At 49.1% G+C, this 15,752-nt stretch overlaps 1 protein-coding gene across 1 annotated transcript; it reads right to left on the bottom strand.

Moving 5' to 3' along the window:
* Positions 1-73: 73 nt before the first annotated feature.
* Positions 74-13,001, bottom strand: LOC114601097 (START domain-containing protein 10-like). Its single transcript, XM_028738158.2, has 6 exons — positions 12,201-13,001; positions 6,102-6,249; positions 4,834-4,937; positions 3,927-4,044; positions 3,242-3,294; positions 74-1,295 (listed from the first exon to the last, which is right to left on the bottom strand). Exons 1-6 carry the CDS (start codon positions 12,363-12,365, stop codon positions 1,083-1,085), a joined length of 801 nt encoding a protein of 266 aa, XP_028593991.1. The 5' UTR covers positions 12,366-13,001; the 3' UTR covers positions 74-1,082.
* Between the last annotated feature and the right edge of the window lie 2,751 nt (positions 13,002-15,752).

Raw genomic sequence — 15,752 nt, 5'->3', positions numbered from 1 at the left:
TTTCGTAGTTCAGATAGCAAAGTTTGAAACTGCACATACTTACAATATTTTTTCCTTGTTGTTGTTTATCGATTTGTCAGGGTTGGCCAACTTTATTATTATTATTATTGTTTTGGTATCTTGCAGTAGGTAACAGAATTATAAAATGTTGCATTTAAAACAAGGGGGGCTGCTTTTCTGGGATTGTACAAGTTTGTTTTTCTTTACACAATCTGTGAATGGCATTATGTATTTGTATGTGACTTTTCGTTCCAAGAGCTCATGGTCATGTACATCTATGCTGTCCTTCCCATTTGCAACAGCCCTGTGAGGTAGGCCAGGCTAAATTAATATATGTGCATAACTAGCAGTTCTTGCTAATAGATTACAGAGGGAGGAATGCAGGGGCCCCAATCCACATACAGTGTACCAGGCCCAAGTAATCCCACTGACATCTGTGGCTTAGCATTATGTATGAATGTGAAGGCCACCTCCCAGCCATCCTGGGTCCTGTGCCGTCTGAGGGGAGGCTGCCGCATTCCACACTTACAATACGTAATGTCAACTTTCGGTGAATAGTCCAGGACACTGCTAGTGGGATTGTCCCTCGAGTGCCATGAAACGGCTCTAAAAGGCTAGAATGCAAAGCAGCAAGTGTGAGAACCCCACCCCCTATCCCCGCCGAGCTCTTGGCAGATCCGCAATGATCTGCGCAGAAAGTCTGCGCAGAAAGGATACCTCAGGTCGTTGGTCCTGTGGTGTCCATTCCTGCGCACTGAGATTCTGCAGACCAGTCATGGCCACCTGAAAACCATCATCCCATGCACTATTGTGGTGCTTCCCAACAAGATTCACAAACAGAGAAGGAGACAAGAGCAAACTGTGGCCACTGGTCATATATACGCTTCTTGAAAAGTAGTACTGAACGACGCCCCTGGTGTGTCTGTGTCTCTTGGAAAGTGGGGAGTTGGAGGGCAGGGAGCTTTGTCTTCTGTTGGGTGGGTGGGCATGGGGTGGCTCTGTGAGAACTGCTGTATTCTGGATGGTGGAAAGCCTCATCCAGCCCACAGGACGGCGATGAGCTGTGCATCCAGATCCTGGCCTCAAGCCTCATCGTCACTGAGGCTCATCTTGGCTTCAGACAGACCGCTCTCGTCGATGTTCTCCAAAGAGTCAGAATGCTGCAGGGAGAGCTCAGCTAGGCTAATGCTGGGCAATGTGTTCTGTTCTGGGTACAACCAAGGCTTAAAGCCAGGGTCATGCTTCCGTTTCCACTCTGGGTACTTCAGCCCTGCCTTATAGATCGTCTTCATAGCCTGTAAAAGGAGAGTAAGTTGGTACTAGCCAAAAATCTGGTTGCTGACGTGTATTGTGTTTCTGAACTGAGCAAAGACCCACTTTTACATGAGCAGACAGAGGCAGCAGGCTCAGGGCTGTGGCTGAGGCAGAGGTACAGTAGATGACCTCTGTGAGCATCAGGTCTCTTTGGCTCATATAATAATAAATAATAATAATAATAATAATAATAATAATAATAATAATAATAGTAGTAATAATTTATATACCACCCTATACCCAGAGGTCTCAGGGCGGTTCACATAAAAAGATCACAGTATATAAAATCAAAATAAAATAGAATTCAGTCACGGCAGAATTTCCTGCCCTCAGAGGAGGCTGATTGATAGAAGAAATCTCCATGCCCCTCCTAAGAGCTACCAGGTATTTAATTCCTTTATTGGGGCACACTAGCAGTTCTTTTGAATCTCCCTAATGTCCCCGAGGAGGGATGTGGGTGGCGTTGTGGGTTAAACCACAGAGCCTAGGACTTGCCAATCAGAACGTCGGCGGTTCGAATCCCCGAGACGGGCTGAGCTCCCTTTGCTCGGTCCCAGCTCCTGCCAACCTAGCAGTTTGAAAGCACGTCAAAGTGCAAGTAGATAAATAGGCACCGCTCCGGTGGGAAGGTAAAGGGCGTTTCTGTGCGCTGCTCTGGTTTGCCAGAAGCAGCTTAGTCATGCTGGCCACATGACCCGGAAGCTGTACGCCGGTTCCCTCGGCCAATAAAGCGAGATGAGCGCTGCAACCCCAGAGTCGGCCACGACTGGTCCTAATGGTCAGGGGTCCCTTTACCTTTAATGTCCCTGAGAAAACAATTTGGTTGAAGGGCTGGCCTGCCCATGAGATGCAGTAAGGCGGTGGCCTTGGGCAGCAGATCTGAGCCTGAGGAACGGGCTTCTTGCTGCCCCCTCCTCCACAGCTGTATCACATTTCCCATAAGCTCTGTGGGCATGATGCTGCCATGGGCTCCACCACACTTGCACCGCGATGGGAGTGGCAGTGGGGGGTGCCTGCGGAGGAGGCGGCGGTGATGGGCCCATGGCAGTGGCAGGGAGTGCCCAGGGTGTGTGTGTGTGTGTGGGGGGGTTGCCTTAAGTGGCAAAACATCCTGGGCCACCCTTGTGGCCTAAAAACTGAAGAGGTGTCACCCATAGCACAGCTCTTCCATATTCTAGCTGTGCAGAGCTACACTTTTTGACAGTGTTGTGGGATGTGAAACACAAGAGCAGTCAAGTATAACATTCCTAGAGTGAACATGTTTACACATGGGGAGGAATGTTTGTCCAGCCAGCAGGTAAACTTCCTGTTTCCTTCTGGGCTGGGATAGACTTCCTCTGCATGTGACTAGAGGCGGGTGTGGCCTCACCTGTGCAGGTAACGACAAAAGCACAGGGCAGGGCAGCTATCTGTCTCTCTTTTTTACTACATGCATCGAAGAAGCAACATCTGCTTAGCCAAAGATGCTCTCTTGGCTTCCAGCCGAGAGAGGACAAAGGGACTGTCTCCTTATGAGATAGTTTCCAGATGTATGTTACTTTTCTAAGCTAAGTCTGCCTTCTGGGATCCGATTGTGAACAGAATGTGAGTAAACTCTTTTTATGCTTTTATAGAAGATTGTGTTGTGTCTTATCTTTTATGAGGGAATAAGGGGAAAATACCAGAACAGTTATTATAGAGGCTTTAGCGAGCCTGAGCAAACGCATCCGCTGAGTTTAAAAGGGGAATGTTTCTCTGCTAAATTGTGAACATGTTAACAGAAGTTGGAAAGGCTATTATCAGACAATATATCCTCTCCTGCATCCCTGAACATTCCCACAAGTGTGCCAATATGGACAGTTATTCCCCCACCCCCAAGCCTGCTTAGCAACTTTCTTCAGTCATAGCCATCCTGCCACATGGATGAGCCCACACAACTCCAACTTACCTTTGGTGCCACGTACTGAGACGCTTTATTCACCACCCACTTTGGTAATGAACCTAAAAGCAAACCAGATTCACTCGTTACCAAAAGCTGGTGCACACAAGTATCTCTGCCATGATAACTGCTGTGTTTCCCCACCATTCCTACACAGAGAAGAGCCCAGTCTATTGTGCCCCATGGGACAGGTACGTCACCCAGCGCTGTGGGCCCTTTGGCTATTCTTTGCTATCCTGCAAGGCTCCTCTCCCCAAAGCACACCCACCAGCCCCACACCTGAGATATGGTGCAGGTAGAGACGTGGCTGAATTGGCTGCACAATCAAGTTCAACCGATGACGGCGAGTTCAGTCCTGCAGGATTGGCTGAGTGAGCAGGTCCTCCATGTGGAATTCGATCACACAGCCAATCCCTGCAGAGAGCAGGGTTAAAGCCCCCCTTCTGCACACTGTCTCCCTGCCAGGCACTCAGGAAACATGGTGCCAAGGGCTTCGACTCACGAGTGATGTCATAACAACCTCAGATGATTGCAATCTGGCCAAAAATGGTTCCTACCTGTGCCTTAGGAAATCTCCCCTTTATTTATCGCCCTGAACCCTCAACACTGACTTGGGCACTGCCTGGAACAATTCCCCGCCCCCCTCTCAGGCTTTGTCTTTTCCCAGCCACAACCTGGGCGTAAAGATGCTCACCTCGAGGGTCTACTTGGGTGAGGTAGTAAAGAATGCAGCCACTCTTGTCCGTTGCCTTGATCAAGTAGCCTGTCTGCAGGGATACGGCCCTCACGCAGTCCTTTCGGGGCGGGTACTTCTGCAGAGAGACCCCACAGTCTAAGGAGTGGTTCATACATGCAGTCACCGACATGAGTGTCCGCTTGAAGGGGAACTCGTGAAGGCACTGAATCACACAATAAGCCCTTTGTGGAAACAGATGCATATGCACTAAGGGCCCTCAGATGTAGGAGCAGGGGCCCATGGAGGGAGCGAAGGAGGGAAAGGAAGAAACTGGTAGAGAGCCAAGCCGAGAAGCAGCAGCAGCAACCCCACTGAAGAGGCTGCCAGTTCCCCACAGTGGCCAACTCAGGAAGAGGTGAGTGAGATATTCTTGCTGCATGGCAGCTAGAAATGATCCCCTTGACTTGGTGTAAGGCTATGTCTCTGTGCTAGAACACTTGCTTTGTATTCAGGAGGCCCAAGGTTCAACCTCCAGGTAGGTCTGGAAGAGACTTGTCTGTCTCTGAAACCCCATGCCAGCTACTCAGCCAGATAGAGCAATGGTCTGACTCTGTAGAAGGCAACTTCCTAGGTTCCTTTGAGTAAAGGTGTGTTTTTAAGGGGGCTTAAAGGATTACAAATGAGGCCAGGGGGTTGAGAAACTGGCATGGCTGAGAGAAGGGGGTTGAGGAAGAAGGAATTCTGTGTCTCTGCATGAGCAAAGGAAGAGAAGGGATGGGGTGGGGGGAAAGCCCTTGCTCTGTACCCCTTCCTCTTCCTTGCCAGCAGGGTACCAAGCCAGGGATGGCGCCCATCCCTGCTTCCCATTCTGAACTGCAAGGCAGGACCGCAAGCACCACCCAAGAATCAGCTGCAAGGAGCTCACTGGATGTTTGACGCTGTAGTTGATGATCATGTAGTCGTGGCCAAGGGGCAGCCAGGAGCGCAAGGTAACAAAGTCCCTATTCTTCAGAGGACTTGGACACCTCCCTGCAAGAGAAGAAACACAGTTAGCAAGAACATACTGAAATGAAAAACCCCCAGGAGGAAATAATGCCTCACTAGAGACGTTGCCTAGAGAACATGGTTCACCCCCATTCTGTTCTGGGGACATAACACCGGCCTACAGAGATGTGTTTTGAATAGCACTATATAAATACCAAGCATTAATGAAGCAGCTCCCGGGTGTGTACCTGGATCTACCTGTCCTCCTTGCTAAATGTTTTCCTGACCTGAGCAGCAAAGTATTCACTGCTAGTTCTACCTCAGCCATTCCTTTCCCAATGCCCATTCAGAAACCCACATTAAAAGAAAAAGGAATGCCATGTTTGCATGCCGTGTTTCGGGCAGACCTTAGTTGAGCAAATATTCATTTTATTTAATGTGCATGGCAGAATGTAGAACGTGGCGTTCTGCTCAGAAAACCATTCAGCTGGAAGGGGTCTCAGGAAACCCACTGTTACAGCACCCCTGGTAGGTGCTCATCCAGCTACAGCTGAGTTTTTTGTTTTGTTTTGGGGGATGCAAGAAGCTCAGAACTAAGGGTTTTTCAGTGCAGTGCTACCCATGGCTGCTCAGAAAGAAGTCCTGAATTACTCTCAGATAAGTGGGTCTAGGATTGCAGCGGAGTAATCCAATGGGACACGGGTGGCACTGTGGGTTAAACCACAGATCCTAGGACTTGCCGATCAGAGAGTTGGTGGTTCGAATCTCTGCAACGGAGTGAGCTCCCATTGCTCAGTCCCTGCTCCTGCCAACCTAGCAGTCTGAAAGCACGTCAAGTGCAAGTAGATAAATAGGTACCGCTCTGGCAGGAAGGTAAACGGTGTTTCCGTGTGCTGCTCTGGTTCACCAGAAGCGGCTTAGTCATACTGGCCACATGACCCGGAAACTGTACGCCAGCTCCCTTGGCCAATAAAGCGAGATGAGCGCCGCAACCCCAGAGTCAGCCACGACTGGACCTAATGGTCAGGGGTCCCTTTACCTTTACTTAATCCAATGACATTCTCAATATACACCAGCCCCAAGCCCAGGAGCCCCTCTGGGCACAGATGGGGACGTAGTTTAGAGGCACAAGAAGTGCTTTCTTCTAGGAAGCCACATAATCTGTCAGGGGTTCCATGCCAGTCAAGTGCAAGAAGCAAGGTTGCTCACAGGAGTAATACCCAACATCCGCGTTGACAGTCAGGCGGCCAATGTCATGGGTCTCAATCATGTTGGAGTCCCACTTCTTGCGGTAACTGGTGTCATGTAGAACATCATAGAGCGTCTCTGGAGGCACATCACGGCAGACGATACGCATCTGTGTGGCAAGGAATTTGTGTGATCATGCACTGAAAACCTGCTAGCACAGCAGCTGTGTCATCAGACTCTGAGGCAAAACATTTTACCAAGGGGTAGGGCAAAGGCTGGGCAAGTGAGAGGGAAATTGTAATAAAACAAGCTAAATTTCACATCCCCTGCTTTTTTCCAGGCACGGTCTGCACTTTAAAGCTCCTTTATTTGCTCCAGATTTTTCCTCACAAAAACTTGCTCTTTAAAGCTCTATCAGAGCAAACCACTAAAAACCTGAATGGATGTTTGTCCTGACTGGCTATTAAGGAGCGGGTTTTCACAGGAAAAGCCCCAGAGCAGTAGCAACAAACAAAAGAAACATGTTGGAATGGAGCTTTTAAGCACAGATCTGTTCCTGGAAAGAATGGGGCAAAAAGTGAGTGTGACTGAGCCTTCCTTTTACTTTACACATTAATTTTCTGCATGCAGGGAGTTGAGTGCTACCTAAACTTCAGTCTGAGCTGGTACAATCCAGCAAGAGCTGCATCATGTGGCTCTGCAGATTCCATCACTGTGTTATTAGTCAGATCTTCTGTAATGAGACACCTTAACCCAAAACAAGGTCAAGTGCACTTAGCCCAAGCTTTTCTCTTCAGTTGGCTTAGCTCAAACAATCCATCACAAGCAAATGTGTGGAGCAGCAGTCCATTTGGAACAGAAGCAGATAACTTGGGGAGAGGTCAATTATGTGCCAAGAAAACCTGGATTCTGAAACTTTAAAGATTATGCAAAATCAATAAAATGGCAGCGATGTGAATATTTTGTGTGATTTATTAATATAAGTGGATTTCGTTTACCGTATTTTTTGCTCTATAGGACACACATGACCATAACACGCACCTAGTTTTAAAGGGGGAGAACAAGAAAAAAAATTTCTCTCCCTCTCTGCGCAGCGCCCCTCCAACGAAGCGGTAGGAGAAACGAAGCCCCTTCCATTTCTCCTCCCTCTTTGCTGAAGGGGCGCTGTGCAGAGAGGGAAATCTGTGCAGCGCCTCTCCAGCAAAGCAAAGCCAAGAGAGCAAGAGGGATCGGTGCGCACTGACCCCTCTTGCTCTCCAGGCTTCAGCGAAAGCAACGCGAAGCCTCTGGAAGCTTCGGGCAGCTATCCCTGAAGCCAGGAGAGTCTTCCTCTCCTGGCTTCAGCGGAAGCAATGCAAAGCCATGGAGCCTGCATTCGCTCCATAAGACGCACACACATTTCCCCTTAATTTTTGGAGGGGAAAAAGTGTGTCTTATAGAGTGAAAAATACGGTATTTTGTTTAGCATCTGCTGGTGTTGAACATATAACCTCTCACAACCCCAAAGGTTTTACTCTCAGTTGTGAGGTGCAATGCAATAGCCCCTGCGTCCAACGTCTTTGCTTGCTGCAATTACCGTATTTTTCGCTCTATAACACGCACCTGACCATAACACGCACGTAGTTTTTAGAGGAGGAAAGCAAGAAAAAAATATTCTAAACAAAACAGTGGATGTATGATTTTTGTGGTTCATGCTGTGGCCACAAACGTGATCTGACGGTGAGTTTGGGGTAGCCCAATGCAAAAATCCTGTGGATCCATGTGGATCCATGCTTTGTAACCACGTTTTTGCGCCATTGCAGCCCCATGAAACAGTGGGTGCATGATTTTTTTGGTGCAGGCTGTAGCCATGGACATTTTATGTGATCTGATGGTGAACCTGGGGTGACCCAGTGCAAAAATCCTGAGGATCCATGTGGATCCGTGCTTTGTAACCACGTTTTAAGTAGGGAGGGAAGGAAAAGCATTCAAGGGACAAGGAGCATGCGTGGGGTGTGTAGAGAAGGATGTGGCTAATGATGCAGGCGAGCGGTTAAAGGGGAGAAGGAACACGCGTGGGGTGTGTAGAGAAGGATGTGGCTAATGATGCAGGAGAGGGATTTAAGGGGAGAAGGAACACGCGTGGGGTGGGTGGAGAAGGATGTGGCTAATGATGCAGGAGAGGGATTTAAGGGGAGAAGGAGCTCGAGTGGGGTGGGTGGAGAAGGATGTGGCTAATGATGCAGGAGAGGGATTTAAGGGGAGAAGGAACACGCGTGGGGTGTGTAGAGAAGGATGTGGCTAATGATGCAGGAGAGGGATTTAAGGGGAGAAGGAGCTCGAGTGGGGTGGGTGGAGAAGGATGTGGCTAATGATGCAGGAGAGGGATTTAAGGGGAGAAGGAACACGCGTGGGGTGGGTGGAGAAGGATGTGGCTAATGATGCAGGAGAGGGATTTAAGGGGAGAAGGAGCTCGAGTGGGGTGTGTGGAAAAGGAGCTTTTCGGCGAGCTGAGAGGGGAGGGGGGAGGGAAAGAGCACTGTTGCTTTAAAGGAGCCAACCAGACAGCAGCCACTTACAGCAGTGTAAGCAGCTCCTTTCCTCTCCCACTTTGCTCCTTCTCTCCCTCTTTGCTGCTTTACGCAGCTAATGGCGAATCCCCTGCAACCCAAGTCCTGCTCAGCGGATCAGCTGAGACGCTGGGAGAATCGTAATTTCCCTCTCTCCCTCATCCCGTGCCCTCCTGTCCCCAGCAGCCTTTTTAAAAACTTTTTTACTGGTTTTCACTGCGCTCGTGGCTCAGAGCCCTCCTGTGCCCTGCCGTCCCTCTGCAGCCTCATTGCTCCGTTTAGAGAGCGTTGCTAGCTGAGGCTGCAGCAGCTGTTGCTGGCTACGCGGCGCTTTTCCGGCTCCCTATGGCTCCCGTCTGTCCCTCCTCGCGTGTAAGCGGCTGCTGCCCGCTTTGCTGCCATGGCTCTCCTTCCCTCCCTCCCTCCTCGGCTCCTCCCCCTCCTCCTGGCTGTAAAGCAAGCAAAGCTTGCTTTGCTTGACTGACGGCAGCCATGGATCCAGTCGAGTGCATTCGCTCCTTAACACGCACAGGCATTTTACCTTACTTTCTAGGAGCAAAAAAGTGCGTGTTTTGGAGCGAAAATTACGGTATATACCACCTTCCCCATTAGGATCCCAAGGTGGTTTACCAGTTTCAAACACTAAAACAAATGAACAGTATAAACTGTAGAGCCACATAGTCCTCTCAGGTTGTTTGGTGGTGGTGCAAGTGTCCTGGCCTGGGCCTCCCTGGCTTTCTTAAGGTCTTTCTTGCATGACGCAGCTCTGAGCTTCCAGTTCCCAAGGAGACGGAGAATCCCAAAGGATGCTCCAGGAGAGAGGCAGCTGGCCTGAGAGGAAATTCCTCAGCTGCTCTTTGAGGGTCTGCATCTTGAACACTTCATCCAGGCATTGGAATTTGGGGGGCATCCGTCCCCTCTCTTCATCTCCACATGTTTAAATGTTGTCATTCAAAGAAGCCCATCTATTCCCTCCACCAATCAGGGAGCTCAAAAAGGTGCAAATTTCCATAGTCAGCACACAACACCCTCGGAAAGTGACCGGAGGTTGGGGGCAACGTCCTGACGGGGCCCCACTCCTCTGCCACCCATTAATCCTGCAGGTAGAGAATAATGCTGAGACACTTGGGAGTGTTCAAAGCATTTCATATACAGAGCAAGGACCCACGAGGGTCAGCCCTTCTCAAAAGCAATTCAATTTCTGTTTCAATGGATAGGCCTTTGAATACAAGGTGACCATGACTAGATGATGGCACGGTAGTGAAACCCTGCAAAAAGGGAGTGAAAGAAACATGGAAATTCTCCACCCAATGTCTGGTGGAGGCAACCAGATACTTGCCACTGAGCATTCAACTACATTAGTAAAGAAAAAGTGCTTTATATGCATTTTAACACTGTGACAACAGATGGTGCTGTGGAGTTCCGTCTTTCGCCATTGTAATTTCCCTTTATGAAGTTTACAATGCGTTTTCCTGAAACACTTTTTTGATGTGTCTAGATCCAGCCTGAGAAAACGATTCCAGATCTCTTAAGTCTGCAGGTGGTTTCCGCCCTGAACTAGAGACCGAGGACTCAGCTACATTATTAAAGAAACTGCCACTTGAATGTGCTATAAACATGCAACACCAGATGGCGCCAGAGAGCAGGAAATTTTAAAACACGATTTCCCATAGAGATTTCTTTTCTTTTGTTCTGATCTGTCTTATTTATAGCGTTTACCCCCCTATGTTTAGATCCACCTCAGATTAGTGGTAACCAAAGTCATGACGACACCTGTAACTAAAGCTGTCTGTAGGATTAAGTGCCTCAGGCAGTTGGTACTTCATGGATCTATCTATCTGCATCTATCTTAGCACAGTTGAAAGCAATGGACTAAGATTAGCAAGATGGTATCTGCTGCTCATTATCCTGTTCTCATTTTTAATTAAATACTAGCCAGATGCCGAATGAAAAGAGCTATCCCTTTTTTATACTGCCTTTTCTCTTTTTTGTCCTTATTTTCATCTTGGTATTCATGTACAGAAGAGCTCATATTATTCCACCGGCAATCCACGCACACACGGTGGGCTGGGGTGGGCTGGGGGCTTTCACTGTTTGGAAATGAGACATCCAGATGCCCAATCTCCCTTGTTTGAAGATTAAATGTCTCTACACAGGAATTATTTAATCCAGCAGAGGAATATTTCAGATGTGTGTATACCATCTAGAAGGGCCTTCCACCAACCGTGGCTGGTTCGAGAGCTATGGCTATTCCTGGACCGGGAGAGTTGGTGCCGGCCCACCCACATGGGGGGCGGAGCCTGGCCAGCTAACAGCACTTGGTGGGCACGAAGCAGGCGCCCTACACAGGCGCCCCCCAGCGCAGCGCGGCCTAGTGCTCCTCTCCGTGAGTGCTGGTTCCTCCAATGCCAGAAGAAAAGCTCTGGGCCAGGCTGGGGGCACCTGCTTCTGCACATGGGGCCAGGGCCCCTCTGGAGCACACACACATGCCACTGATAGGCTGGAATTTTGATGACCATTACATCATGTGAACAGTGTGAAAACCTCCACGAATAAGCAGCACTGATTTCACCATCAATCTCCCTGCCTGCCATCTGCCCAGCCCAGTAAGGCATGAGAAAAGAAGCCATTATCCCAGAACTTTCTCTCAGCCATACAAACATTAAAGTCACAGGAATCCCTTTGAACATTCTGCTTGGAAATTCTAGACACACTTATTGAAAATAAATAAACTCCGCTAAGCACAGTGTGACTTTTTTTTTTTTAGTAAACATGTAAATCGCAACTAACCGTTGGTTAAATAAAGAATCTTCGTGTACACAAGTAAACCAGGTTCCATTGTATTGATCCCAGGCCTTTTAGATATGGAATAAGCAGCACCTCAATGTCAATATGTGAGCTCAAGAAAACGATGTGTGGAGCCAGTGAGTGAAAACTGAATCAGCCTCTTTCTGAGGGCTAACCACAACTCAAAAGCTTGTGTCTTTATCTGCTATCAAATCCATATACAGTGTTCAATTCCCTTACGTCTGGGCAGGACACTCAAAAACACAGCCTTATCTTCCCCTAGATCTATCTCAGTTCATGTCCAAGATACCTGAACAGGGATATTTCTGTCTGTAAAATGTGCTCGGAGGCTAAAACAGCAGAGATCCCTCACAGAAAAAAAGAAAGGGGAGAAGAGGATGAGGAAAAGGGAATGTGAGCCCAAAGGATCTTCCGGGACCTCTAACATTCTAGCTGAATTGCAGCATTGCACATTCTGCAGCCTGGATTAATTTGAGAACTGAGCGCAGCAAGAGGGATGCTTGTTTTGGAGCAAACCTTTGTTTTGGAGTCCAGCATTCTGGGGCAGGAGTAGGAGAAGAGGCTCCTGGGCAAATCAGAGGGGGCAGAAGGGGGTGGGTGGGCAGTGCTGCATCATCACCCATGATTCCCAAGCCCAGACAGGGGTCCCTGGGTGGCATTCAAGTAAGTTTTACTCAGAGCAGAGCCTCTGGGATGAATGTCGTGTTCATTAATTCCAATGGGTCTACTCTGAGTAAGCCATAGCTGAATGCCACCCCCTTACCTTGATTTTCTGGACAGTCTTGCTCTCCTGCTGCATTTGGGTCCACACTGCCACTCCTCCCTTGTTATACCGGCTGCTCCAGCCTTCCTGGCTTTCACACTGGTCCCGGAAAGTGCTGAAGTCGGAATCATCTGGGATGTAGGCTCTCTCTCCTTCCCCAGACATAGGTGCAGTTTCCTCCAGGGCCGCCAGGCTGCCTGAGAGAAGGAGCTGTGCAAATACCCACCCAGGCAAGAGAGGTTCCTGGCTGGCTACTGGGGAAGCTAGGCTGGGCTCAGCGCTGCCCTGGTCACTTCCCTCTCTTCCTTCATAACTCTCCCTCCCCAGATCTGTCAGGGGCCTCTCTGGGCCCCCAGCCCTGACTCTGGGAGAGAAGGAACGGCGGCGGCTGCTACATTCAGTGCCTCCATCAACTGCATGGCGTGGGCTCTTCAGAGCCTAGGCGCTCCTCTCCTGCAGAAGAGTCACGGCTGCTGCTGCTGGCAGTGTGGATGCCTTCTCGGTCCTGCCAAAGGGCACCAGCCCCCCCTGGGAAGCTTCTGCTATTTATGTGGATAATCTGTAAGTGCACAAATACACACAGAGCCCATTTCGGTGTTCTATCCCCAGCGTTCTCCAGTGCCTCCTCCCATGCCTCTTTCCTATCCCTCTCCTAATTTCTGCTTCTCTTAACCTGCCTCTGACTTTGCCGCACTGAGTTGCAGAACCAGCTGGGCACTTGCCAGCAGCAGCAGCAGCAGCAGCAGCAGCAGCCGCTGGGTTCAGTCCTGCAGATGGTTAATGGCCTTGTTAATGCAGGATGCAGTCTAGTCTACTTACCCTGCAATGGAACTGTTGTGGGGGAGCTAGAGAAAATTCTAGATTGTGGAATAGGGATTCTGGAACAGGGAGAAGGTTGTGGGGATTGCCTCACATTGGCCATTCTCCTGGCATTACATTCTGAGGCAAAAAGGACATTCCAGATGTACCGGAGCATAAAGGGAGGGGTTTTCAGATTGTAACTCCTTCAGCTGTGACGAAGCTAGAATGTTGTGTTCAGAGCTTTCAAAATGCTGTGGCCTCGTTAGAGATAGTGTGATGGCCTGGGATTCGGACTCGGATGCTGAACCTGAGGGATCCCAGCCTGCACAGGATCCCCCGCCTCCAGAACCAGCTGAGCCGGGGCTGAGGCATGAGCCTGAAGGGTCCTCACCTGTGCTGGATCCTCAGGTGCAGGCATCAGCTGAGTCTGCTCTGGCCCCTGAGGCGATGGAGGGCCCATTGCCTGCAGGTGCTCCACTCTCAGCCCCATCAGAGAAAGCTGAGTTTGCCTCTGGGTCCGGTGACCCTCCAGCCTCTCCTGAGCTGCAGAGGCTCAGGGCAGAGAGGCGGAGGGAACTAAGTTCCCGCAGGAGGAGTACTCGCCTCCAGGCCAGGAGAGGCAAGTCACCAGAGGATCGGGGCTGCTCTATGCCTCAGGGCAGATAAAGGCTGGCCAGCCCCAGTCCCAAGTTGCGGGAGCAACGTTATTGGTTGCCGGTTCCTGCCTGAACCCTGTCCTGCTTTTCTGCCAGAGCTCCTGACCCACCCTGGCTCCTTGCTTGCATGCCTGTTCCTGACTTCACCCGACTCCTTGCCCTGCACCCAGCTTCATCTACTACGGTCTGCCTCCGTGTTGCATCTTTGACCACGGACCAGACTTGGACCTTGCCTCTTAGGTAACCCACGGGACCAGCACAGTTAGGGATGCACCCGACCCAGGAAGAGGAGCTCCCCTACTCTAGATCTGAGTGTAAGAAGGCAGATGCAGCAGGAGGCAGAAAGGAACCCCCATCTCAAAAGACCCTTGAATCAAGGTTTCCCTGCTAACAGCCCAGCAAGACAAGTTTTGCTTGTCACAATATTAATCACAATATTCACAATATCACAATACTTATCACACTGAGAAATCACAACAAGCAGAAGTAGGGATATCCAATGATTAGCAAACTCGCTTAGGTGGTGATACGAGTATTTTGAGAAATATTTCAATAGTAGTATATATATATTTAAGGTGCATATCCACAACAGAGCTCAGGTTTCTGGAAGTTATGGTGAGCAGGGAAGCAGTGATTGAGTGGAGGGGCAGCGCAGTGCGTCATCCAGTAGCCTGGATAAACTTCAAAGCACTCACGTGTGGACAAAGATGCATGAATGCACACATGGAAACAGCCCAGGTATGCAATTGCACCCTGCTGTGGACACAGCCTAAACTCCACCATGTTCAAGGGGGCTGATTCCCAGGCATGTGTCCACAGGACTACATCTGAAGCTGCTTTCAAGGGAAGCCTGTGATTGCACCAGCGTAGAGGCTTCCTTTGCAGTGCAGCTCGGGAAGAGGGTGAACCATGGGCAAGGGGAGAAAGGGTTAAATTCTCTCAAACGCACCTGCTCAGAAGCCTAAAACTGCTTTGGCTTCCCTAAGACTGCTAACTGCATCACAAAGCAGGCATTTCTTAGGCCCTGGCAGCAGGCTCATTACTTGCTATTTTTCTTTCTTTTTTTTCCTTTTTTTTAAAAAAAGATTACTTTCAGAGAAAAGGGCTAATATGGAAGCAACTGAAGATAATAAAATATTCACTTTCTGTGCCAAAGGCTTCGGTAATGCTGTTGCTAATTCTAGGATATCTCCTGCAGGTGGCACCTGTGCTGAGTGCAGACTCCAGAGAAACACAAAAGATGCTCAATGCAGCCGCCACGAGGCACAGATTTGGTGAGGATATTGCCTGCAAGCGCTGCTTTTATCGGGATGACAAATTGCTTAATGAATGTCCAAGCCAAGTGCTTTGCACAGATTGCTCGTAGGCTGTGGAAGAACAAAACTCACATTTCACAAAAGACTTGGAGCTCATTGCAAAAAATAAAAACATTAAAAAATCACACCAATACACACATCCAAGATGATTAATTGGACCTGTTTTTTTCAAATAATACAGCTTCCCAGCTTAAACCTGTTTTAAACCTTGTGAGAAATAGTAATACCGGAAAAATTCAAAGGAGGAGGAGAACTTTTCCATCTGCTTGTTCTGCTTCTAATTGCCACATTGTTTGCCTGGGGTTTCTGTAATTAACTAGACAGCCCTTCTAGTATACTATACAATCCACAAACCAGAAGACGAGAAACCATATGCTGCTCTATGTTTTAAGACATGATTTTCCAAACCTAAATTAAGTATTTAAGGTTGGGGGAATCTTTTGCAGTCTGAGGGCCACATTTCTCCATGAGCTACCTTCCAAGGACTACATGTGGTATTCGTAAAGGTAAAGGACCCCTGACAGTTAAGTCCAGTCGTGAACGACTCTGGGGTTGCGGCACTCATCTCGCTTTACTGGCCGAGGGAGCCGATGTTTGTCCACAGACAGTTTTTCTGGGTCATGTGGCCAAAATGACTAAGCCGCTTCTGGCGAAACCAGAGCAGCACACGGAAACACCGTTTACCTCCCCGCTGGAGAGATACCTATTTATCTACTTGCACTTTGACGTGCTTTTGAACTGCTAAGTGGGCAGGAGCAGGGACCAAACAACGGGAGCTC

The sequence above is a fragment of the Podarcis muralis genome, chromosome 8 (genome assembly GCF_964188315.1).
Source record: "Podarcis muralis chromosome 8, rPodMur119.hap1.1, whole genome shotgun sequence".
In the NCBI taxonomy this organism is placed as follows: domain Eukaryota; kingdom Metazoa; phylum Chordata; class Lepidosauria; order Squamata; family Lacertidae; genus Podarcis; species Podarcis muralis.
This window is presented reverse-complemented; position numbering and strand designations above follow the sequence as displayed.